A 26,366-nucleotide genomic window follows, 5' to 3' on the forward strand; every position below is an offset into this window, starting at 1 on the left:
AAAGAAACTGCATCCTTTAGCTACCACCCTGTCACCCCTTACCCTCACCCACAGCTCCAAGGAAATCACTCCTTTCTCTCCTACAGAGTTGTCTCTTCTGGACCTTTCATGTGAATTTACATAATCGTAGAATGTGTTGGCCTTTGGTGATTGTTTTTTTTCACTTCGCATGACGCTATCAAGGGTCATCTGTGTCTAGATCATGAATCAGTATTTCATTTCTCATTGCTGCTAAATGCAAGTCCACTGGACGGACACACCAGATTTTGTTGATCCGTTCTTCAGTGGTTCCCACATCTGGCTATTATAAACGATGCTGCTTTAAACACTTGTGTACAGATTTTTTCATGGACGTGTGTATTGTTTCTCTTGGGTATATACCTCTGGATGGACTTCCTGTGGCCCGCAGAATAAAGCTCTTGCGTCTTAGCATGAGATCTGATACCTCTTATGATCTAGACTTGATAATAAGCATCTGAAAGGGAAGTTTCCTGAGATCACCCTCCAAGTCTTGGGTGCTCGTGTGTCCCCAGGCCTCTGCACAGCACCAGGTCTTGTTAGTGGGTGAGGAGCAGGTGTGTACAGAGTAAGTGAGTATAAAGAAGCTCAAGCTCCCTCTCCCAAATTCTGCATCACTGTTAGTTCAGCCGTGAAGTTCCCGTTATCCAGTATCTTCTCGCTTCTCTCCTGTCTGTGATGACTCAGTGTCCTGACCTTTTTATGCCCTCTGCCTAGAATCTACTTTCCTCTTGTCTTCTGGAGAGTTTCCCTCCTCTTCCCCAGGCTTTGGTAGTCTCTCTTCTTCCTGCTCCTGTAACATTTTGCGACTAATTCTACGACGATGACGCTCAGGAAAGAGTTATCGTGACTCTTTACTGACCGTGGCACCCTCTAGGCTAAAAATTCCTTGAGATCAGTGCCCTGACTCATGTAAATCGTCATTCCTGGGCCCTTGCCTGAAGCCTGGTTTAGGGCAGGTGCTCCATAAATACTCTCACATGAAAGAGCGATCGTGTCATTGCTTTCTCTAGCATTTCTTTCATGTCTCTTTACCTGGCCAGATCTGGAATTCAAAGAAAGCAATGTAGACTTATTCTTCTTTTTAGTGTAACATTCTTCTTTATGTTGTCACGGGAGCCCTGCTTATACCATCTGTTATAATGATATAAAACGTGGAGAAATCTGCCAATGGAAGAGCAATCCTCCGAAGCCCCTTCCTTTAGCGTCCTTAGTGTCCATACCCCAGGATTTTATACGCCGAGTTGTGCAGCAAGATTATGCCAAATGTTTTGTTTAGCTTTTTGTTATTCAACTGCAGTTAGTTTCAGGGAAATTTTAGACTCACGTAATTCACAGCGAGATTACCCGTGCCCTTACTGGAGGGAGCAAATGTTGCTGTATTTAAAGTGCACGCAGCATGCCATAAAATGAAGTACTATTATTTAAGCAGATGGATGGCCCCTTAGATGGAGGAAACAGAAGCTGCTGGAATATAGTTGGGCTTTCTCTTGCCTGTGGCCATATGATGTGTATCTTAGAGAATGAGTTTATGTTACATTATTAAACCCAGTGGTATGAAGTAGAAAGACTGATGCGAACTACCTTTAAAAAATGTAAGGAGAAGTGACAGTAATCCCCCATGGGTCACTTATCTTCTTAACTACTCAGATTAAACATTTATTTTGCATTTCTTTCGCAGTCATTTAAATAATTCCTCATTTATATATGAAATATTTCTTACATGCATCCATGTTTGCAAAGATTTGCTATCCTTAACAGGGCTACTTTTATGAGACAGGAGAATGAATTCAAATATGACTAAATTTTATTTAGCTCAAATTACCCAAATCCAGTTGACAGAGGAGTCGTGTGGGGAGGGAACAAAAAAGAATCTGGGAGGAATTAATTAGCCCTGAAGAGTGACAGTTACCTCACTCCTAACAATGTGTTTGGGGTGATGTCAGTTTCCTCGAAAGCTCAGGTGTAAAATCACGGTGCCACCATCAGCATTTTTACTCGAGTTGAAAGCTGTGATGTTTAACTATTAACTGTGCTTCCGATCTGAGCCAATTTCTTAGTTAGCAATAATTTTCAGATTCTGATTTATGGAGCATTGCTAAAGTCTTTAGTTATGGTTGGCAGAGAAAGCCATCAAACAGTTTCTATCACTTTTACAGAGTGGATTTTTCTCTGCCGTCTTTTGACACACGGCGGCCCCTGTGTTTGCCAGCTCAGAGAGAGTCAGCGCTGGTCCCGGTGGGCACGCTGGTGGGCACTGCCCGGGAGAGAGATGGAGGAGGAAGTGGGTGGGTGCTCGGGGGAACTTTCCGGGGGACGCTGAGTCTCATCAACACAGCTGCCCTGGGAACTGGCTTTATAGAGTAAAGGCAGCCATATAATGAGCTTAAATCTTTATCAGAAAGACCGAATCCTGCATCTGGGACCTCCTAGGCCCTAATCCCTGGTCCGGTGACAACCCTTCTGAACCCGCACATCTCCTTCTGCCAAGGGGAGCCTAGACTCCTCTGGCAGAGCTGCTGTTCACAAGACCAGAGTAACAGCTTGAGTTTCGTCACGTGGCCTGCAATGATACACGTGCTCCCTGACTAATGTTCACATCTCTGCCCAATGAGAGTAATTCTTTTCTGTCTTGTGAATATGTGACGAGGATTTGTTTTTAGGAAGTCATATATAAGTGTGAACATCTGAGAAGTAGGTCTTCGTGGCCTTTTAAAAATCTTCTGGTTAATTTTTGGATTCTAGAAGTTGTTTCCTTTGTTCACGTAAATGACACTCTGTGACTATGTGTTACTGAGTGCGACATGGGTACTCAGTCAGTGAATTAAAAAGCCAAATATGTGTGAGCTGGTTTGTAGATGTTTTATTTGTAGCAGTTAAAACAGAAACGATTTAAATAACTAAGATCAGGAAAATAGAAAATTGTATTAGGGAAAATATGCATCCAGTATTTACTTGCAAGGTCTGTATAGAAAAACGGAATTTGGTGTATGAAATCATGTTAGGAGAATGAAGCACGGCCTATAACAACAGTGTATTTTATGTATACACATTATTACATGGACTAATCATGTAGGTACGGCATGTAGGCAGATGGACCAGGAGAGGAAATATAGAAATCAGAGCAGAAACTGTCATGGGCTGGTGCAGTTGGGTGATGCTTCTGTCGGAGTTCTCTGTATTAGTGCTGTACCTCTCAATAAAAAAACAAACACAAAAACACAATGTATCGTTGATTGGACACTGTTTTTATTTTTTTTTAATTTTTTATTATGTTATGTTAATCACCATACAGCACATCCTTAGTTTTTGATGTAATGTTCCATGATTCATTGTTTGCGAACAACACCCAGTGCTCCATGCAATACGTGCCCTCCTTAATACCCGTCACTGGCCTATCCCATTCCCCACGCCCCTCCCCTCTGAAGCCCTCAGTTTGTGTCCCAGAGTCCACAGTCTCTCATGGTTCATTCCCCCTTCTGTTTACCCCCCCTTCATTCTTCCCTTCCTTCTCCTACCGATCTCCCTGCTATTTCTTATGTTCCATAAATGAGTGAAACTGTATGATAATTGTCTTTCTCTGCTTGACTTATGGACACTGTTTTTAGAAAACTAGTTGTGCTTTTTAAAATGTTTTACCTATAAACATAGACTTTAATTATTCAGAATTGTGACTAATTTCATTCTGGAATATCTCTCAGTGTACCTCCCACCCAGAGCAATTTGGTCCTAGTCGCTGGACCTAGTCGTTGGTTCCTTTAGCTTCTGTTCACCCTGCACCTGCTGGGTGTTAGGCTCTGTGCTCTGGGTAAAAGCGCGAACAGATCATGACTTTGTTCTCATGGGGCTCAGGCACTAGAAGGGGAGACAGACGATAGATGAATACCAAATTCATAGCGTAAATCCCAGTAGTGGTCAGTACTGTGGAGGCAGAACGGGGTGTGGGGAACAGGCTGCTAAGTAAGCCACTGCAAGCTGAGATCTGGGATAATTTCTCCGTTCGTGTACAAGGTCTGAAGTGAGGATAGTAGCTTATTGCTTAGTACCAGCCTCTCTGTCCATAGTAGTTGAGCGATTTTGAATTATTTCATTTGAGTCAAACCTGGCAATTGTTTCTCAAAACAACCTTGTGAGGCCAGGCTGACTGAAGGCCACGTGGCGTTCGGAGCTCGTGCCTTACTGACCAATTCTTGTGTTGTCTTCTTGTAGTTTTCAGTGAGGACCTTCACTCCAGCCTCTACTTTGTCAATGCATCTCTGCAAGAGGTAGTGTTTGCGAGCACCACGGGGACCCTGGTGCCCTGCCCCGCTGCAGGCGTCCCTCCTGTGTCTCTCAGATGGTACCTAGCGACGGGCGAGGAGATCTACGATGTCCCCGGGATCCGCCACGTCCACGCCAACGGCACTCTCCAAATTTTTCCCTTCCCTCCTTCAAGCTTTAGTACCTTAATCCATGATAATACTTACTATTGCACAGCTGAAAATCCTTCAGGGAAAATTAGAAGTCAGGATGTCCACATCAAGGCTGGTGAGTACTGTTCCTCCTCTTTGTTCCCTCTGTGCCTGCTTGGGATGGTGGGCGGGGGGAGGGGGAGCCAGTGACAAACCATAAGGTGCCATCAGCTGAGGACCAGTGGAAACCCTATGGTCAGTTCATTCTGACACTGACCGTGGCTTCTCTGAGATATCCAGGCACCCCTTGACTGGGTTTCAAAATGCCTTGTGCCCCTGGAACTAAGATGTGAAATTAGTGATAGCAAGTGGGTAAGGTTTAAACTGTAACCCCAATGTATTATATTTTGACTGATTGATACTGCGACTCAGACTTTTCAGTGTCTCAAACCCAGTGTGTTTGCTTCCTGCTCCTGCTGCCCAGCCCCCGCTGTACCCCTTCCTAGAGGCAGACCGTGGGGGAGTGGGGAGGAGAAGGGGAGGGGGGAGTTCACACAGCTGAAGCGGAGTAAAACCTTGGCATTAAGGTGTAATGTAACTGAAACAGAACCAGCCAAATATTCTTGTCTTCCTTGTGAAATAAAAAAAGGATCATTTTAACAATTTTGACTGTGTCCCCTGTTGCTAGGATGTTGCCAAAGAGTAAATCCTGAGTTTGTTGTGTCCCTTTCCTTTTTTTTTTTTTTTTTTGGATATTTATTTATTTATTTATTTATTTATTTATTTATTTTTTAATGATTTTTTATTATATTACGTTAGTCACCATACAGTACATCCCCGGTTTCCGATGTAAAGTTCGATGATTCATTAGTTGTGTATAACACCCAGTGCACCATGCAATACGTGCCCTCCTTACTACCCATCACTGGTCTACCCCATTCCCCCACCCTCCCTCCCCTCTGAAGCCCTCAGTTTGTTTCTCAGAGTCCATAGTCTTTCATAACAACATGTTCTGTATTTTTAAAATCACATTCTTACAAGTCAACCCAGGAATACAGTCTGAGATTCACAGACATAAAAAGGTATACATACAGGACACGCTGTGTCATTCTGTAGATTTAGCAAAGCCCCGAGAAACAAGCTTACAGCTAGACTCTAGTTAGCAAACACTGTTTTAAATATTTTTAAGCTTCGCCTTGCAAGTACTACGGTAGACTGACACAATATAATGTCAGGGCAAAGAGAGTGCGACTTTGATTGTTGTCTAATGCACCAGGTAGCTGGGGGAGCTTTGTAATAATGCCTGCAGCAAGCGAGGAGGTGTTGCTTGAAGAGTTCACAACGTGAGCGAATTATGAGATGTCTCTGAATCCCTGCACTTGATCCCTTTGATGCAAGCAATCCAACATTAGACGGCGGTTCATTCTGCTAGCTAGTCATTTTCCCAACTCTGTTTCGATCTCCGTGACACGCTCATGAATTCTAGCACCTGGGCAAGAGCGCACTTAGGAGAGGAAGATGGGCTCTAATCAAGAGATATGAAAAGTTGATACCCCAAATAATTAAAATAAAGCAAATGAAATTTGCACAGAGACCTCTAAACCTGACAAACAGGAGGATAGAGCGAGTGCCTTTTGCTTGGCAGGCTGCAAATGGTAATGATGTGTTATGGAAACATGTTTATGATCTACAAAGTGCCACTTACAGAAAAACCCAGAACTTCAAACAGCTATGCTTGTATGTGTTAATCCGCTATTTCTTTCTTGGGCTTCCTGTCAGATAAAGGAATTCAGTGCTTACTCCTGTTTTAACTGCCATTTGGGAAATTTGTCATGGAATTGATTGCTTTTGGGTGACAGTGCATGTTTTAGGGGTGGAAAGGGCATCGTCTGGCGGCGGGGCCACCTTCCACTTCCGCATGAGTACGTTCGTGCTGTCCATGGGCTGGAATTCCTGACCCCTGACTCCTACCGAGTCCAGCAAACACGTGTTTTCTGCGTCCGTGGGAACTTACAAGCTGGACAGTCACGTCACCCACATGAACTTTGTTTTCTCATTTAATTTTACTTCTTGTTGTGAAGATATTGTGACTGTAATAATAATATTTTAGATTTTTGATTGGAATCTTGAAAATCTGGTTTCACCCTTTTCATGTAGATGCTAGCATGGAACTGGACGGCTGTTTGGAAGGGCAGGTGGGGGTGTCCTGTCTGCGCTACCCAGTGACGGCTGGAGTGCAGATTGGAGCAGAGGGAAGGCTGGCTCATGGGGTAGCCCCTACACATCAGGTCTTCCTAAGTGTCTCAGGGTCCCTCTCGATTGGTGTTGGGGTTTTCCTGGAATAATCCATTGGGTAAAATGGCCTCATAATCTCTCCTTTGGCAGTATAGGAAATTCTCATTCTTCACAGTTTCCAGCAACTTGGACTTAGGTCTGGGTGTCAGCAAGAGTGGATTTTTCATCCATCATGTGTCATGAATCAGCAAGGCTGGGTCACCTTGCACTCCACAGTCAAGTACCTCTTCCCCTTTCTGTTCCAAGGACTGGAATGCAGACAGACCTCTTGAAGCAGTTCCACCCTTGGCCCACCCCTGGCCCCCAGCAAATAGTCATCAGCAGTATGACCTTGGACAAGTAAAAAAAAAAAAAAATTCTAGTGATTGTTTCCTCTTTCATTTACTGGGGTTGATAGCATCTGACTGGGACTTCTGCTCTTGGCCAAGGTGGAGTGGCAGGGGCTGAATTTACTCTTTCCTCTGAAACAACAAGAAGCAGGCAAGACATACAGAGTCACCATTGTCAAGACTGGCCACCACCTGATAGAAGAGAGTGATCCTAGAGAAGCTGGAAGAAGCAGGAACAACAAGAAGCAGGCAAGACATACAGAGTCACCATTGTCAAGACTGGCCATCACCTGGTAGAAGAGAGTGATCCTAGAGAAGCTGGAAGAAGCAGGCGAGCCCTGTGACTGCCCCAGTGCACTGCCTTGAGTTTCCAGATGGGGACGTACAAACCTACACACGGAATTTTTATAGCAGCTTTATGCGTAATTGCCAAAATTTAGAAGTAACAAGGAGGTCCTTCAGTATGTGAGTGGGTAATAACAAAGACTCTTTCCTTGCAGAAACCTTAGTCAGGCTCCTGTGAGCCCTGTTCTCCACTAGTCTTCAACCTTGACCTTCTGTCTGTCCTTCTGGAGCCCAGTTTTAGTAAGACTCCTACTCAGTCATCCCCTCCCTTTGACATCCTGCCACTCTGACATCTGATCAAGTTCCTCATCTTACTTTGATGTGTGAGTCAGTCCTGCCTTTAGCCTTCATGTCTCCTCTGGGTAATCTTCTATCAACTGATCCCCTCACTCTGCCCTTTGGCTAGAAAGCCCCACTTGTCTGCTGTATTTGGAGTTGAGAAAAATTTCTCTCCCCTGTTGGAATAGTCACGAGTCCTACTTGCAATAGTCTTGAGTAAAGTCTTCCTTTACATTTTAACAAGCATTGGAATAATTTTTTTCCTGTAACTATAAACAAATTGTGGTATATCCATACAATGGAGTATTATTTAGCAATGTAAAGAAATAAGCTATGCAGCCTCGAAAAAGACATGGAAGAATAGTCAATGCATATCACTAAGTGAAAGAAGCCAATCTGAAAAGGCTATAAAATGTATGATTACAACTCTTTGACGTTCTGGAAAAGGCAAAACTATATAGAGACAATAAAAATATCAGTGATTTCCAGGGACTACGGGGAGGAAATGAGGGGTGGATACGTGGATCATAGGACATTTTTAAGCAGTAAAATTTCTGGATGATACCTTAATGGTGGATACAGAACATTCTTTGTAGAACTGGATGGCACGGAAGGAACCTTCAGGTAAACTATGAGCTTTACTTCATAATAATGTATAAATACTGCCTCCTTAATTGGAGCAAATGCATAACACTAAGGAACATGTTAATAACAAGAGAGACTGCCAGGGTGGGTAAAGGGAGTGTATCCCTTTGGGGAACTCTCTGTACCTTCTGTGAAAGTTTTCTGCAAACCTGAAACAGCCCTAAATAATAAAATCTATTCCAAAGAAAATTGGAAAAAAAATATTTCAAGTAGCTTGATACACAAATAGAGTCGCAGAGGAATGGATGGTGAAACAAACAAAATAAATACATAGTCGAAATTCTGGTCAAAATTTTTCAAATTTGATGAAAACTGTACACTCACAGATCCAAGGAGCCCTGCAAACGCCAAGCACAAGATAACATGAAGAAAGATACACCAAGGCGCATCATAATCAAATTTCTCAGGACCAGTCTAAAGACAAAACGTTAAAAACAGCCAGAGGAGAAAGACACGTTACACACAGAGGAACAAAAACAAGGATGACAGCAGATTTCCTTTCAGAATCAATGTGAGAAAACAGAGAAGTGACATCTTTAGAGTACTGAAAGGAAATGGAATTTGTAAATCTAGAAATCTGTATCTATATCCGGTAGAATATTTTTATTTAAAAAATCAAGGCTTTTTTGGACACATGAGAGCTGAAAGAATTTATCAGCAGCTGTCCTGCACTTGTAGAAGTCTTAAAGGAAGTCCTACAATCAGAAGACAAACGACACCCGATGGAATCTTGGATCTACTTGAAGGGAAGAAGAAAGTGACAGTGGTAACCACGTGGGAAAACAAATTACATTTTTCTAAAATTAAAGCATAGCAACGACAGACAATATCCTATTCCTTTCAGGTGTACATCACAGTGATTTGATACTTTTATACATTAAAAAATGATCCCCCGCTAAGTGTAGTTACCATCCGTCACCACACAACGTTTTTACAATATTATTGACTACGTTCCCTATGGTGTACATTCCATCCCCATGACTTATTTGTTTTATGACTAGAAGTTTTGTACCTCTTAATCCCCTTCACCTAGTTCACCTCTCTGCTCTGGTAACCAACAGTTTGTTCTCTCTAAGTCTATTCCTATTTTGCTTTTTGTTTGCTCATTTGTTCTGTTTTTTAGATTCCACATGTAAGTGAAATCATATAGTATCTGTCTGTCTTTAACTTATTTCACTTAGCATAACACCCTCTAGGCCCATCCGTGTTGTCACAAATAGCAACATTTCATTTTCTTATGTCTGAATAATTTTCTATTTTACACACACACACACACACACACACACACACACACACACCCCATATATTCTTTACCCACCTATCTACAAACCCTTAAGTTGCTTCCGTATCTCGGCTATTGTAAATAACATTGCGGGTAACATAAGGGTGCATATATCTCTTTGAATTGGTGTTTTTGTTTCAGGTAAATACCCAGTAGTAGAAGTCCTGGATTGTATGGTGGTTCTATTTAAATCTTTTGAGGAACCTCCATACTGTTTTCCATAGTGGCTGCACCACTTTACATTCCCACCGACAGTACATGAAGGTTCCCTTTTCTCTACGTTCTTGCCAACACTTGCTATTTCTTGTCTTTTTGATAATAGCAAATCTGAGCAGTGTGAGGTGATACTTCATTTCACTGATGATTGATGATATTGAGTATTCTTTCGTGTACCTATTGGTCATTTGCATGTCTTTGGAAAAATGTCTGCCTAGTCCTTTGCCCAATCTTTAATCAGATTATTTTTTGTGTGTGTGTTTGTTGTTGTTGTTTTGATATTAAGTTGTGTGAGTTCTTTATATATTTTGGATATTAACCCTTATCAGATGTTTGATTTACAAATATCTTCTCCCATTCAGTGCATTGACTTTTCATTTTGTTAATGGTTCTTTGTGCAAAAGCTTTTTAGTTCATTGGAGTCCCATTTGTTTATTTTAGCTTTTTTCTTCCTTGTATGAGGAGACTGGCCCCCCAAAATATTGCTAAGACAAATGTCAAAGAGCTTACTGCCTTTGTTTCCCCCCCCCACTAGGAGTACTGTTTTCAGGTCTTACATTCAAGTTTTTAATCCATTTTGAGTTGATTTTAGTGTGTTGATATGGTGTAAGAAAGTGGTCCAGTTTCATTCTTTGGCATGTGGCTGTCCAGTTTTCCCAGCACCACTTATTGAAGAGACTATCTTTTCCCCATTGTATTTTCTTGCCTCCTTTGTCATAGATTAATCAATCACATATGCATGGGTTTATTTCTGGGCTCTCTATTCTATTCCATTGATATGTGTCTGTTTTTGTGTCAGTACCATACTTCTTGGATTACTATAGCTTTGTAGTATAGTTTGAAATCAGGGAGCATGATACCTCTCCTTTGTTCTTCTTTCAAAGCCAAGATTGCTTTGGGTATTCATGGTCTTTTGTGGTTCCATAAAAAATTTAGGATTCTGTGAAAAAGGTCATTAGTTCTGTGAAAAATGCCATTGGTATTTTGATGGGGTTCACATCAAATCTGTAGATTTCTTTAAATCATAATTTTTTGGTACTTATAATCTTTTAAAAGACAATTGACTGTTTAAACAATAATAATAATAATAATGTCTTGTGAGATTTGTAACATATATATGAGTAAAATGTATGACAATAATAACACTAAGACCTGGAGTAAAGATGTAGAAGTATACTCTTGGAAGGTTTTTTTTCTTATATGTGAGATTGTATAATATCACCTGAATATAGATTATGATAAGTTATAAATGTATGCTATAAAATATAAAGCAGTCACTATATATAGCAAAACAGTTATGGCTAATAATCTTCATAATAAAAGAAAAAAATGGAATCATTAAAAAAATCCTCAACTCTAAACAAAGAATAAAAAATAGGAAAAAGGAAACAAAGAATAGATGGTAAAAATAGAAAATAGAAATAAAAAAACAAGATGATGGATTTAAACCTAACCATACCATATACACATTACTATTTTTTTTCTAATTTTTATTTTGTTATATTAGTCACCATACAGTACATCCCCAGTTTTTGATAAAATGTTCCGTGATTCATTATTTGCATGTAACACCCAGTGCACCATGGAATACAAATATGCACATTAAATATAAATGCTCCAATTATCTGATTTAAAAGGCAGAAGTTGCTAGATTAGTTTCAAATATCGCTTAAAAGAAATGTACTTTAAATATAAAGATACAGATATGTTAAATGTTACAGGATGCTAAAATATGTACTATGCTCATCAAATCAAATAAATTTAATCAACAACATAAAAAAATTGGAGTAAGTACATTAATATCAAAGTATATTTCAGAGAAAAGAATATTACAAGGGTTAAATTTCATTTCATAATATAAAGGAGTCATTTAAATCAGAAGATATGACTGTTCTAAATGTTTATGCCCCCTACAACAGCACTTCAAAATACATGAAGTAAAAACTGATAGAACTTCAAGGAGAAACAGACAAATCAAAATTTATCATTAGAGATTTCAACAGCCCTCTTTTATTAATTAGCAATAGGCAGAATCATCAAGGATAAAGAATATTTGAACAACACTATTAAATATTTGACCATATTAACTTTTAAATAGAGAACAATGAATCCAATAATAGCACAATACACATTATCTTCAAGGTCACACATAAATTTATCAATATAAACCACATTATGGGGAATGAAGAAAGTCTCAGATGAATTTTTTAAAAAATAAAATTATATAAAATATATTCTTTGACTGCAATGGAATTAAGATAGTAATCAGTAACTCCAGGAAATCCCCAAATGTTAGGATATTAAATAACACACTTCTAAATAGTCTGTGCAAAAGAAAAAGCAGAAGGAAATAGAAGGTATTTTGAATGGAATGAAAGTGAAAGCACAAAATCTAAGAAAAAATTTTGGGGATGCCACTAAATCAGTGCTTCGGGGGACATTTCTAGTTTTAAAAACCCTGATTAGAAAAAAAAATGGTCTCTAGGCCTAATCCACGCACGAGGAAGCAGTTGACCAAAATTAGAGCTGAAATCAATCAAGCAGAAACCAGAAGTACAGTAGAGCAGATCAACAGGACTAGAAGCTGGTTCTTTGAGAGAATCAATAAAATTGACAGACCACTGGCAACACTTATCCAAAAGAAAAGAGAAAGGACCCAGATTATTAAAATTATGAATGAAAAAGGAGAGGTCACGACGAACACCATTGAAATTGGAAGGATTATTAGAAATTTTTATCAACAGCTCTATGCCCATAAACTAAGCAATCTGGAAGAGATGGAATCCTTCCTGGAAACCTATAAACTACCAAGATTGAAACCGGAAGAAATTGATTTCTTAAACAGGCCAATTAATTATGAAGAAATTGAGTCAGTGATAAACAACCTTCCAAATAACAAAACTCCAGGCCCGGACGGTTTTCCTGGGGAATTCTACCAAACATTCAAAGAAGAAATAATACCTATTCTCCTAAAGCTATTTCAAAAAATAGAAACAGAAGGAAAGCTACCAAACTCATTCTATGAGGCCAATATTACCTTGATCCCCAAACCAGGCAAAGACCCCCTCAAAAAGGAGAATTACAGACCGATCTCCCTAATGAATATGGATGCCAAAATCCTCAACAAGATACTTGCTAATAGAATCCAACAGTACATTAAAAGGATTATCCATCACGATCAAGTGGGATTCATACCTGGGATGCAAGCGTGGTTCAATATTCGCAAATCAATCAGCGTGATACATCATATCAACAAGAAAAGACTCAGGAACCATATGATCCTCTCAATCGATGCCGAAAAAGCATTTGACAAAATACAGCATCCTTTCCTGATTAAAACCCTTCAGAGTGTAGGAATAGAAGGTACATTTCTCAATCTCATAAAAGCCATCTATGAAAAGCCTACTGCAAATATTATTCTCAATGGGGAAAAGCTGGAAGCCTTTCCCTTAAGATCAGGAACTCGACAAGGATGCCCACTCTCGCCACTATTATTCAACATAGTACTAGAAGTCCTTGCAACAGCAATCAGACGACAAAAAGGGATCAAAGGTATTCAAATTGGCAAAGAAGAAGTCAAAATGTCTCTCTTTGCAGATGACATGATACTCTATATGGAAAACCCAAAAGAAGCCACTCCCAAACTATTAGAAGTTATAGAGCAATTCAGTAACGTGGCGGGATACAAAATCAATGCTCAGAAATCAGTTGCATTTCTATACACGAATAACGAGACCGAAGAAAGAGAAATTAGGGAATCCATCCCATTTACAATAGCACCAAAAACCATACGTTACCTTGGAATTAACTTAACCAGAGACGTAAAGGACCTATATTCTAGAAACTATAAATCACTCTTGAAAGACATTGAGGAAGACATAAAAAGATGGAAAGATATTCCATGCTCATGGATCGGAAGAATTAACATAGTTAAAATGTCCATGCTACCCAGAGCAATCTACACTTTCAATGCTATCCCGATCAAAATACCAAGGACATTTTTCAAAGAACTGGAACAAACAGTCCTTAAATTTGTATGGAAACAGAAAAGGCCCCGAATCTCCAAGGAACTGTTGAAAAGGAAAAACAAAGCTGGGGGCATCACAATGCCGGATTTCGAGCTGTACTACAAAGCTGTGATCACAAAGACAGCATGGTACTGGCACAAAAACAGACACATAGACCAATGGAACAGAATAGAGAGCCCAGAAATGGACCCTCGGCTCTTTGGGCAACTAATATTTGATAAAGCAGGAAAAAACATCCGGTGGGAAAAAGACAGTCTCTTCAATAAATGGTGCTGGGAAAATTGGACAGCTACATGCAAAAGAATGAAACTTGACCACTCTCTCACACCATACACAAAAATAAACTCCAAATGGATGAAAGACCTCGATGTGAGACAGGAATCCATCAAAATTCTAGAGGAGAACATAGGCAGCAACCTCTACGACATCGGCCAAAGCAACCTTTTTCATGACACATCCCCAAAGGCAAGAGAAACAAAAGATAAAATGAATTTATGGGACTTCATCAAGATTAAAAGTTTCTGCACATCCAAGGAAACAGTCAGAAAAACTAAGAGGCAGCCCACGGAATGGGAGAAGATATTTGCAAATGACACTACAGATAAAGGACTGGTATCCAAGATCTACAAAGAACTTCTCAAACTCAATACACGAGAAACAAATAAACAAATCAAAAAATGGGCAGAAGATATGAACAGACACTTTTCCAATGAAGACATACAAATGGCTAACAGACACATGAAAAAATGTTCAAAATCATTAGCCATCAAGGAAATTCAAATCAAAACCACACTGAGATACCACCTTACGCCAGTTAGAATGGCAAAAATAGACAAGGCAAGAAACAACAATTGTTGGAGAGGATGTGGAGAAAGGGGATCCCTCCTACATTGTTGGTGGGAATGCAAGTTGGTACAGCTACTCTGGAAAACAGTGTGGAGGTCCCTTAAAAAGTTAAAAATTGAGCTACCCTATGATCCAGCCATTGCACTACTGGGTGTTTACCCCAAAGATACAGACGTAGTGAAGAGAAGGGCCATATGCACCCCAATGTTCATAGCAGCAATGTCCACAATAGCTAAATCGTGGAAGGAGCCGAGATGCCCTTCAACAGATGACTGGATTAAGAAGTTGTGGTCCATATATACAATGGAATATTACTCAGCTATCAGAAAGAACGAGTTCTCAACATTTGCTACAACATGGACGGCACTGGAGGAGATAATGCTAAGTGAAATAAGTCAAGCAGAGAAAGACAACTATCATATGATTTCTCTCATCTATGGAACATAAGAACTAGAATGATCGGTAGGGGAAGAAAGGGATAAAGAAAGGGGGGGTAATCAGAAGGGGGAATGAAACGTGAGAGACTATGGACTATGAGAAACAAACTGAGGGCCTCAGAGGGGAGGGGGGTGGGGGAATGGGATAGACCGGTGATGGGCAGTAAGGAGGGCATGTATTGCATGGTGCACTGGGTGTTATACACAACTAATGAGTCATCGAGCCTTACATTGGAAACTGGGGATGTACTGTATGGTGACTAACATAATATAATAAAAAATCATTAAAAAAAAAAAAGAAAAAAAAAAAGAAAAAAAATGGTCTCAAATACTGGCATCAGCTTCCATCTTAAAAATAGAAAAGAAGAACAAATTAAAATCAATATAGACAGAAAGGAAAGAGTAAAAATCAGAGTGAAAATCAATAAATTATAAAATGTAGAAAATCTATGAAGCCAAAACTTATTTCTTTGGAAAAAAATCAATAAACTTGAGAAACTTCTGGCCAGACTGAAAAGGAAAATAAGAAAGAAGACAAATTACCAATGTCAAGAATGAGGAAGATTATATCAGTATATATTCTACAGATATTAAAATTATAATAAACTGTTAAGGACAAGTGTATGTCAATACGTTCAACAAATTAGATGAAACAAGAAACTCCTTGAAAGACATAAAATACCAAAACTTTTTCAAGAAGAAATAGACTGAAGAGCTCTGTATCTTTCAAAGAATTTGAATTTGTAATAAAAAAATTTTCTACTATGAAATTCCAGGCTCAAATGGATTTACCATTGAATTCTACCAAACACAAGGAAGAAATAATAAAAATTCTACACAAACGCTTCCAGAAAACTGACAAGGAGAGAATAATTTCCCAAATCATTTTATGAGATCAGCACTACCTTGCTACTAAAATAAGATGAAGACATTACAAGAGAAAAAGAAAAATACAAGTATCTCTCATGAGTATAGATGTAAAAATTCTAAACAAAATTTTAGCAAATTGATTTCAACAGCAAAGAAAAAGGATAATACATCACTACCATGTCAGCCTTATCTCCAGAATGTAAAGTTAGTTTCATATTTGAAAACTAAGCCAGGTAGTTTACCATATTAACGTTTTAAAAAGAAAAATCATGTGATCACTTCAATCAATGCAGAAAAGTATTGACAAAATACAAAATTCACCTATGATAAAATATCTTAGAAAACCAGGAATAGAAGTGAACTTCCTCATGCTAATAAAAAGCACCTATAGAAATCCTACTATAGCCAACATCTTAATGGTGAAAGACTGATTTTCTTCTAAAGATGAAGAATACAAGGATGTGTGCTGTGTGCTTTCACCACTTCTTTTTAACGTTGTACTGGAGATGGTAGCCAGTGCAATAAGGCAAGAACAGTAAGTAAAAGGCATTGTGATTGCAAAGAAACAAGTTCACCTGTTTTTATTTGTAGATGACAATCATATATGTAGAAAATCTGATGGAATCTACAAAAAGAAAAGCTACTGGAACCAATATGTGAGTTTATAAAAAAAACAGCAGTATGTAAGATTAACACATACAATTGGTAGATAATTTAAAAAATGCTATTTAAAATAGCATAAAAAATAAGAAATACTTATGGATGTATCTGACCAGAAATGTGAAAGACCTGTACACTGAAAATTATAAAGCATTGCTGAGAGGAAGTAAGAAAGGTGTAAGTAAAGGAGAAAAAATCTTTTTTTCATGACTGGGAGGATTCAGTATTATTAAGATGTCAGTTCTTCCTCAAGTGATCTATAGATTCAATATAATCAAACTGAAAACCTCAGCAGAATTTTTTTAAAAAACAAATAGAAACTGATGACTTTATTATAAAATTTATATGGAAATACAAAGGACCTAGACCAGCCAAAGAACCCTGAAAAATGAATGGCAATTTAAGAAGGCTAACACTACGACTTTTAAGTTTTATTATAAACATAAGTAATATAAAACAGAGTCCAGAAATTGACCAACACATATATGGACACCTGAAATCTGACAAATGTGCAAAACAGTTCAATGAAAAAAGAATAGTTGTTTTAACAAATGATGCTGGAAGAGTTGTGTATCCATTTGCAAAAAAATAAATAAAGTGACCTTCAATCCATACTTTGCGTCATATACAAAACCTAACATCATAGATCCAAATATAAATCTATAAACTTTTTGAAGAAAATGGGAGAAAAATCTTTGCAATCTTGGGTTATGTAAAGATTTCTTAGATATGACACCCAAAACACAATCCGTAAAAGAACAAAGTGCTATATTGGGTTTTATCAGAATTTAAAACTTTTGCTCCTCTAAAATCATTGTTAGGAGAATAAAAAGGTAGGTCACAGCCTGGCAGAAAATACTCCCAAAACATATACCTGTTAAAGGGCTTTTATTCAGAAGTATAATGTAATCTAAAAACTCAATCGCAAGAAAACAACCTATTTAAAAATGAGTTAAAAGTTTTGGAGAGACACTGCAACAGAGGCAATATGCAATAGCTAGTAAGCACATAAAAAGAGGTTTAGCATCATCAACCTTTGAGGAAATGCAGATTAAAACTGCAGTGAGATCACTATCTCTACAAATCTAAAAGTCAACACAATGGCCGGACCAAGTGTAAGCGAGGAGATGCATCAGCTGGGACTCTCATGCGCTTCTGGTGGTAACGTAAGATGGTACAGCCTCTTTGGAGGATAATTTGGCAATTTCCTTAAAAGAGGAACATACACCTACCATATACTCCAGCCATTCTGTTCTTAGGTATTTAACCAAAGCATATGTCCATGCAAAGACTTCTATGTGGATGTTCATAGCAGCTTTATTTGTAATAGCCAAAAATCGGTCAAAGCCCATCAATAGACAAATGAGTTAACAAATTTTATCCATAAAATTGGATGAAAGGGAATGGACTATAGAGTCTCCCCCCACCACCCTTATCCGCTGGGGGTGTGTTCCAGGGTACCCAGTGGATGCCTGAAACCGTGAATAGTAACAAAGTCTCTGTGTACTGTGTGTTTTCCTATACATACGTTCCTATGATAAAGTTTCATTTATAATTAGGCACATTAAGACGTTAACAGCAACAATCATGAAATGGACCAATTAAAGCAATGTGCTGTAATAAAAGTTACGTGAGTGTGCTGTTTCAAAATATCTTAGTGCGCTGGACTCACCTCTTTTCTTGTGATGATGTGAGATGATAAAATGCCTCCGTGATGAGACGAAGTGAGAGGAATGATATGCACATTGTGAGGTGGCATGAGGCTACTATTGACCTGATGCTATGTCAGAAGGAGGATCGTGAGCTGCCAGACCGTGGTTGACCACGGGTAACTGAAACCACGAAAAGGAAAACCACAGATAAGAAGGGAGTACTATGTTGATAAACTCAATAGCAGGAAGGAATCTCAAAATAACTACACTGAGTGAAATAAGCCAGATAAAAATGTACGTATGTATGAGTCCATTTGTATAAGACTCGAAAACATGTACATGAATCTATAATTATGGAAAGCACATCAGTGGGTGTCTGTGAAAGGGGGTGGGAAGGATGGTTCACAAAGGACAACAAGTTAACTTTTCAGGTGGTGGGTCTGGTCTGTTCATTATCTTGATTGTGGTGGTGACCTCATGGGTGTATATACATGTCAGAACTCATCAGTGTTGTTTTAGTGTATGCCAATCATATCTTGATAAAGTTGTTTTGAGAAGAAGCAAGTAATAATATTTGGCTGACCTATTTACTAAAGAGTTGTCTCGGTGTTCATAGAATACCAGTAGCAGTTACTAGCTGCACGTCTGTGCCGCTCTGCCCAGCCTGCAGTAAACCCCTTAGCTGTCTCTGGCATCCACATCCCACAGATTGGTCTGGAACCTCTGCTCATAGGTGATTATACTAAGGGAGAGCAGCTAACCAGGCTGCTCCGTCCATTTCTCTGCTTGCTTCCTTTGAAATGGAAATCTTGAGAGAGCGTGCATCTATCCTTGGGATGCTTGGGCACATTCCATCCTCCTTGTGGACCAGAAAAACAGATGAAGCCTGTCTGTGGAAAAAAGAAGGGCGAAGCCAGAATCAAAGAGAAAGAGGTTGTGGGGCCCTTCCCAGGGCCTAGTTGCAGGTTCCAAAGCAACTGTGTCTTCAAAGATGTCTCCTCTTTCAGCTTCCAGTAGCTCAGATCAGCTCCTGTTGCCAGCAATCAGAGAGACTCAGTGAATAAAGCGGTTATGTGCTGGACATTGTGTCGAGTACTTTAAGGCATTCTTTATTTTAATCGGCACAACCACGTGAGGTCAATCTTATATCCATTTTCAGATAAAGGAAAGGGGGTTTCTGTGAACCTGTTGCCTGTTCATAGGAGTTGTGGTTGGGAAGCCAGTTTAGCCAAAAGGTGCTGGTCCAGTGCCTCACAGTCTCTGGAGTATTCCCTGCTCATGTCACCTTTGCTCTTTTCTCTCTTTCCTCTCCACCTCTAAGTCCTCCTGTCTTTTGGGGCCAGCTGAAGTGCCTCCTTCCCCACCGGCTACTCACAGCCTCCCTGGATCCCTCCTTCCCTCTCACCTGTACCCATCAGTCTTTGTTTTCTTCTGGTTGTTCGGCTACCCGAATTTTCTTTCTTCAGCTGATCATTCCGTAAGTGTTAGGCTATCCATCGTCCCTGAGACAGTGCTTGACCGAAGGTGTGTTCAAGATGTAATTGATTGTTCGAGGCACATCTCAATTTATTAAATGATCAGCTATAAAATATAATAGAACAAAACCCAATTTCTATAAAACTAATGTGCTTTGAGGTCACTTTGTGCCTCAGATGACCATTTCCTAAATAGGAAAGATAGGCGCCAACCCTCCTCCTGGCCCTAAGTCGTCTGGTGTTCCAGAGAAATCCAACACATGAGCATTTGTTTATGTTTTACCACTTTGGATGTAAAAATCAAAGGGGTAGGAACAATCCGAGTGCAACCCATCAGGAGAGGAGGGCCACCACCTCCCCTGTAGTGCCCAATTCTTCAAACGTTCCCCTGACTTCCTCCACCCCATCATCCCCCGTCTTCCCCCATCACCTGATCGCTGCATGCACAGAGTTTGGATCAGGACCGACCTCCTGGGATGGGAGCAGTCCCTCAGGGCCCAGTGCTGAGAGGTCCCAGAGTTCTGGCTTAATGCTCTCCTGTTGCCAGCTTGAAACATTAATGCTTTTCTCTTTCCATTTGTAAGTAAAGTGCCATGGGACAATGGAACGTGCTCTGGGAGCTCAGTTCCTCAGTTCTTGCAGAGTCCTGCCTCGTGCCACCTCCCCTAGATGGGTTCTCAGCGGCCCTCTCTCCAGTCTTTGGGTGCCCAGAGCCCCACTTAGCCTCCACCTCCCTCACCCCACAATGACCACTGCTGGCCCTCTGACACCGGGTGCTCTGGCCCTGCCTGGCCTCTCCTCTCTGTCCCTGTTCAGCAACCACTGCCACCCTCCATCCTGGCCAGGGCAGGAGTGGGGATAGGAGTGGGTGCTGTGCTCTAAGGTGGGGCTCAGTGGAAGCCACACCTGCCCCCAAGCTAGCATGGAGACTGTAATCCCTTAGAGGTCGCCTGTCCACTGTGGGAGGGGTAACGGGGAAGGGAGATTGCCTTCCCCATCCCCGGCTGGGGCGTGGCACATCAGCCCAGACACTAGCAGGCCCTCCTGCATTTGGCGGACCGCGTGTGCCCAGCAGAGTGGGGTCTAGAGACCCTGTGAGCGCATGCACTTGCAGTGACTGTCCTGCATCCCAGTGAGGGTGACATAAGCAGCAAATAAAAAACACTATGACAGGTTGAGAGAAAGACCACAGAAGAAAACAGTTTATGTTTCTAGTATCTTCATGGCCCTTTTCCCCTCCTTTTTAAATAAGGGGTCCTGGATTTTCAATTTGCTCCATCCCCCACGAGTTCTGTGCTTGGCCTGACTTGGTTAAATTCATTTTCACAGTAAAATACGAAATGAGATGATTCCTTGTTTACTAATATTTATGTTTTAAAGGTTCTTTCCATTTGAAAGGACGAAGTCTAACAGAGAGGGGTGGGTTCTCCAAAGGGACCTCAGCCCTGGGACCCCTGCTCACGCTACGTGTCTGAGTTTGCCCCGAAGCCACATCGCTGTAGATTCTCTCTTCTCATCCCCTCACCACGTTAGATCTTATGGAAAGACTGCAAAGCTTGTAAATTTGACTAAGGAGGACTAAGAGGACTGTCATGGACAAGGTTGGCAGCCCTCGAGTCAGACCCCCTGGCTCTGCGTGCTGGTTGCGGACAGCTCACACAGAGCCTTCAGAGAATGGTTGGCGTTCCAGAGCTGCTTCCCACGCACAGACCGGGGAGCGCCTGGGAGTGCTGGGCCCTGGGACCAGCCCCGAGCCAGCGCCAGACTGCTCTGAGAATAAAGTTCCAGCCCCAGGCACAGAGTGGGAGGAGCTTGAAGTGTAACTCACGTTCACAGCTCCCCTTGGGATCAGGCGGAGGCTGGGACTGCCCTGAAATCCAACACCCTGGCCTAGCTGCTGGCCCTGCTTGGCCCTGCATCACCGGCCTCTCCCTCGCTGGTCCTCCTGGGGTCAAGACTGCAGTCGATCACTTTCCTCCAGCTCCTCAGCTCTGGCCTGCTTCTGGGGAGAGCCCAGCTTAGGACACAAGGTGCAAGGCTTAGGTTACCCTACCCCGTAATGCAAATGTCAGTCATGTTTAAAATAACACTTAAGTTTTTGCCTGGATCTTAGGTTTGTAGCCCAGTCTCTGTTCCCCTAAATAGTGTTAGCAAGGACTAGATGTACCCAAGTACCTTGGAAAAGCTTACTATCATCCTGGGAGACTTGTTTTGTACTATGAGAGGTATATTCCGATAGATAGCAGTGTTGGCTTCTTAAGTTGTGAGGGCCTCAGGAAGAAACATTTTCATTAGTAAGGTGGAGATCTGTAATGAAAACCCAAGTTGCTTTTTAAAACAATAGATACTAATTATATTCTACAATAGGGTTAGAAGTACTTGAAGAAAGGGATAAAGAAGGGGGGTAATCAGAAGGGGGAGTGAAGCATGAAAGACTATGGACTCTGAGAAACAAACTGAGGGCTTCAGAGGGGTGGGGGAATGGGACAGGATGGTGATGGGTAGTAAGGAGGGCATGTATTGCATGGTGCACTGGGTGTTATATGCAACTAATGAATCATTGAATTTTACATCAGAAACCAGGGATGTACTGTATGGTGACTAACAGAATATAATAAAATATATTATTATAAAAAAATAAAATAAAAATAGTCACAAGAAAAAAGAAAAGAAGTACTTACAACAGGGAAGCTCTGTGATTTTTATTCATTCTCCAAGCATTTATTGAGCACCTACTATGTGCCTGTCATTGTTAGAAATTCTACAGTAATTTTTTTAAGGACTCTCTGTGTGGTCTTTCTTTGTGGGAAGAAGAATCTAGTGAGGGAGTGGAGGGTTTCCTTCCATGTCTCGTTCTTTCTGCGCTGAGTGGGGTGCAGGGCACCCAGGTTGTATCTGGGCTCTTTGGGGCTGACTGGGGAGATAGAGGGAGCAGGTGAGACCAGTGGGCAGGGAGGGGAGAGGGTGCCCCATGGTATGTGTGGGAGGCCTGGACCGAGGAGTTCTTAGGGTGCAGGACTTTGGGTGCAAACAGGGCAAGTCCCTACTTGGTCCCTCTCTGTGGCTCCGGTGACTGGCACTTAGCACGTGCCTGCATGCCCGCTGGGAAGGTGCTTCCTCTGTCTCCCTATGGGCATCTTCTCTTGTCCCCGTAGTCTCCCTGGCCTTGATTTCCATGAAGAATTCCACCACCTGAGCCATTCATGTGTGAAGCCAAGTGCACTGGAAGTTTGGGGAGATGACCTGATTTTATAGTTCAGAGCCAGCATCACGCAAACACGCAGACTTACGTTGGATTCCAGCACCTGCTCCAGTGACCCTATCCCTGTGCCAATGGACGCTTCGGCCCTCAGCCATGTTGTCCAGTCCCTTCCTCTTCTCTTCTCGACCCCTTCCTCTCCTCTGTCTTCTTCCCTCCACCACACTCAAATCCTCATTTATTAATGAGTTTGGTTACTTGACCTCTTTCCGACCTACGACTGTGGACCTCCGCTCTCCCGAAAGTGTTACTGATGGAGGTATTTTCCTGTACAAAGTCAGTTCCTGCCCCTGTGTATAATGATGATGTTTTGAGGCCAGGCTCTTGGGCACCCTGAGTTGTTACCCTGGGGACTTTTTTGACAAGCCATGTCACCGCCTGACACATTGCATCAGCCTGCTGTGGAGTGCGGGGATGGGGGTGTCAGAAGAGACCCAAACTTCTGAAAATCTCTGGTTTGAGACAACAATGAAAAAATTCATCAAATTGGGAAAATATTAAATGCTTTGTTAAAAGCGGGGCTTGAGGGGCAATCCTGTGAGTAATGGCGTGCTCTAATACTAAAATACTCAGCATCTCACAGAACTAGCAGCAATCTTAAATATGTTTCTTCTAGAACATTCACCTCTGCCTATGAAGTGATTTCCCTTTACAAACTCATTCCTATTTTCATCGCTTTGCTAATTTCTTTAAAAAGGAATTCTGCGGCCAGTTTTCTTGACACATATTTGTCTGATAAATGACCAAAACATGAAGAAAGCCAAATGGATGATGAGATAAGTGGTCTCTGTGGCTCTCTTAGAAAACCAGAGACTTCGAAAACTCAGACTTTGAGAATCTTCTTGCCCAACCCCCTCATTTTAAGTTTGGGGAAAATAAAGCTCTAGAGAAGCAAGGCTTGCACCCATATTTATCGAGCTGGGGTGAGGCAGGGCTTGGATTAGAGCACTGATTTCTCCTTATCCTGGAGACAGAGGTCTTCTCATGCTGGGAGATGGTAAGGATCCAGGTCTGGCTGCTGGTACACATTACCTTACCCACCCGCTCATGGCAGGCACTGTCTTGAGTGCTTTACCCACATTGACCGAGTCATTACATTCCCCCAATGGTAGATTTGTTATCAAAATCTAGATGGCAGGGGCACTCACTCACTGTGCAAGTGGTTGGACTTGGCTGTGAATCCAGGCAGGTGGGCTTGCCGGGTGGGTCCTGAACCCCACTGCCACCTGCCTCTAACCCAGACATTCAGCTCATGGATGTCCCCTCTGAAAGTTTTCAGGGCTACGCCCATTGCCGGAGGTGCTGGGGGAGGTGCCTTAAGCAGGATCCTTTCCTAAGCCACAGGAAGTGGTATAGTTGTTTTCACTATGGTGTTTTTGCCGCTATCAAGCTGTTTTGCAACTGTCGAAAAAATAAATCACTTTTGCAGAGTTACTTTAATTGTCACATAGTTTTTAAGAATTCCCAGGAGAGGTTGCCTTTCTTGATTTTTTAAACTCTTTGTCTTTACAGTCAGAAAATTCTTCCTTTGTCCTCTGGGGACAGGGAGAGCAGTGGCCCATGATCCTATGATCCCATGATCGTAACTTCTTTAGGAAGCGACTTGCCACTTCCAGGTGCATTGAAGGGGCAGACGAGCTGTCTTTAGATATGCTCTTGCCCTTTAGAAAACAGTACAGCTTATTTGTCAATGGGATGAAAATTTTTAAAAAGTGATCTGCAGGTGTCTTCAATTTTTTTCCAATGACAGTTTTCGGTGCAATTACTCTACGTAAGTTCCATCGCATATGGTTGAATGAGGTTCTCCCAGAAGGATCTCCTGCCAAAGCATCTTACCAAGGGTCCTCTCCTTGCCTTCCAGTTTTACGGGAGCCCTATACAGTCCGTGTGGAGGACCAGAAAACCATGAGAGGCAATGTTGCGGTCTTCAAGTGCATTATCCCCTCCTCGGTGGAGGCGTACGTCACCGTCGTCTCCTGGGAGAAAGACACCGTGTCACTCATCTCAGGTAGGCGGGGCGTCCGGGGCGCAGGGCGCCGGCTCACCTTCTTCCAGGCTCTTTCAGGTATTGAATTAGGTCGCTAGCTATGTGTTCGTCCTAACTGCGGATTGGCGTCTGGGCGGTTGACGCTGTTGGATGATTGTGTGACGTCAGTGCTTTATGTTGGTTTCGTGGCTCGATTCAGACAGGCTTCAGTGAATTGACTGATGGATAGAAATTGGTGACTGTACATACAGCCATCATGTTACTTCTCTGAGGCAATTTGGGCTTATTTCTGCTCGTGAAAATAGGGCAGTAGGGTTTTCGCGCCTGTGAGAGTCCTCAGTGATAAGCTTATGACTGATAGCCTGAAACTGTAATCTGGAAAACAGAAACTCTGGTTTTGACTGTTGTGACCCTTTCAAATGGCTTAAGAGCTATGTGATGTCTCTGACCTCTTTCTTGAAAATTCTGCTCAGAATATGTATTCAGCACTGAGATACACACACACACACATATACATATGTATATGTATATGTATATTTTTATATAAATAACTTATCAGTTTATTTTCAGAACCTGGAAATGATGCAACTGAAATTTGCTTCTAAGATGTTATGTTCTTTTCTTGTGCTGTTTAAGTAGATTTCTTGCCCTGTTGCTGTTTACCTGGAAAGGGTCCAGTGTTCCTGCTTTGCTCATCTTTGGATAGTGAGTGACCACATGCTGCTTTCAGAGAACAGTGGTGACGAGCGTGCAATGTGCTATAACAGGTTTAAATGCCTGCTTTTCTTTACATGTCTGGGTGCATGTCCGTGCAAGTGTGCACACACACACACGCTTTCTTGCAACTCTTGAATACCACCAAGATTTTGCCCATTTGTAGATGTAGGCATTGGAACTAAACTCTCACGGTGACATGGCATTTCTGTTTTTCAGCTTATTGATTTTCTAGATGGTGTAGGTTACCATACAACGACCATTAAAACAATCATTAAACCATTAGAAAAAAATTAAATCTTTGGTCTTTAAAGTATATCCAGTAACATAGTTGCGTAACTGACATTTTCAGGTTTTCTCAACACTGTCTAGTCAGAGTTCCTCGAACTTCACTGGACAATAAATGTCTTGCTGTTATGGTGATTAATCATAATTTAACTGAAAGAATTGAGAAAATACTGAGTTTAGTGACTGAAATCTGAGTGCAAATAATCATAATAGACTCACCTGTACACTTATATTTGTGGTGGTTTTTAAAAATTTTTATCTATTTATTTTTAGTCATCTATAAACCCAACATGGGGCTTGAACTCATGACCAAGCATCGCATGCTCTCCTGATTGAGCCAGCCGGACACC

At 41.2% G+C, this 26,366-nt stretch overlaps 1 protein-coding gene across 1 annotated transcript in view; it reads left to right on the forward strand.

Annotated features, from left to right (window-relative positions):
• The first annotated feature begins 841 nt into the window (after window positions 1-841).
• Window positions 842-26,366, forward strand: part of DSCAM (DS cell adhesion molecule) — a 619,423-nt gene continuing 593,898 nt past the window's right edge. Inside the window, exons 1-3 of the mRNA XM_040621659.1 lie at window positions 842-864; window positions 4,169-4,545; window positions 24,889-25,035. Coding sequence (XP_040477593.1) covers window positions 842-864; window positions 4,169-4,545; window positions 24,889-25,035 — 547 coding nt within the window. The remainder of the gene's footprint in view (window positions 865-4,168; window positions 4,546-24,888; window positions 25,036-26,366) is intronic.

Source organism: Ursus maritimus, unplaced genomic scaffold (genome assembly GCF_017311325.1).
Source record: "Ursus maritimus isolate PB19 unplaced genomic scaffold, ASM1731132v1 scaffold_4, whole genome shotgun sequence".
NCBI lineage: Eukaryota > Metazoa > Chordata > Mammalia > Carnivora > Ursidae > Ursus > Ursus maritimus.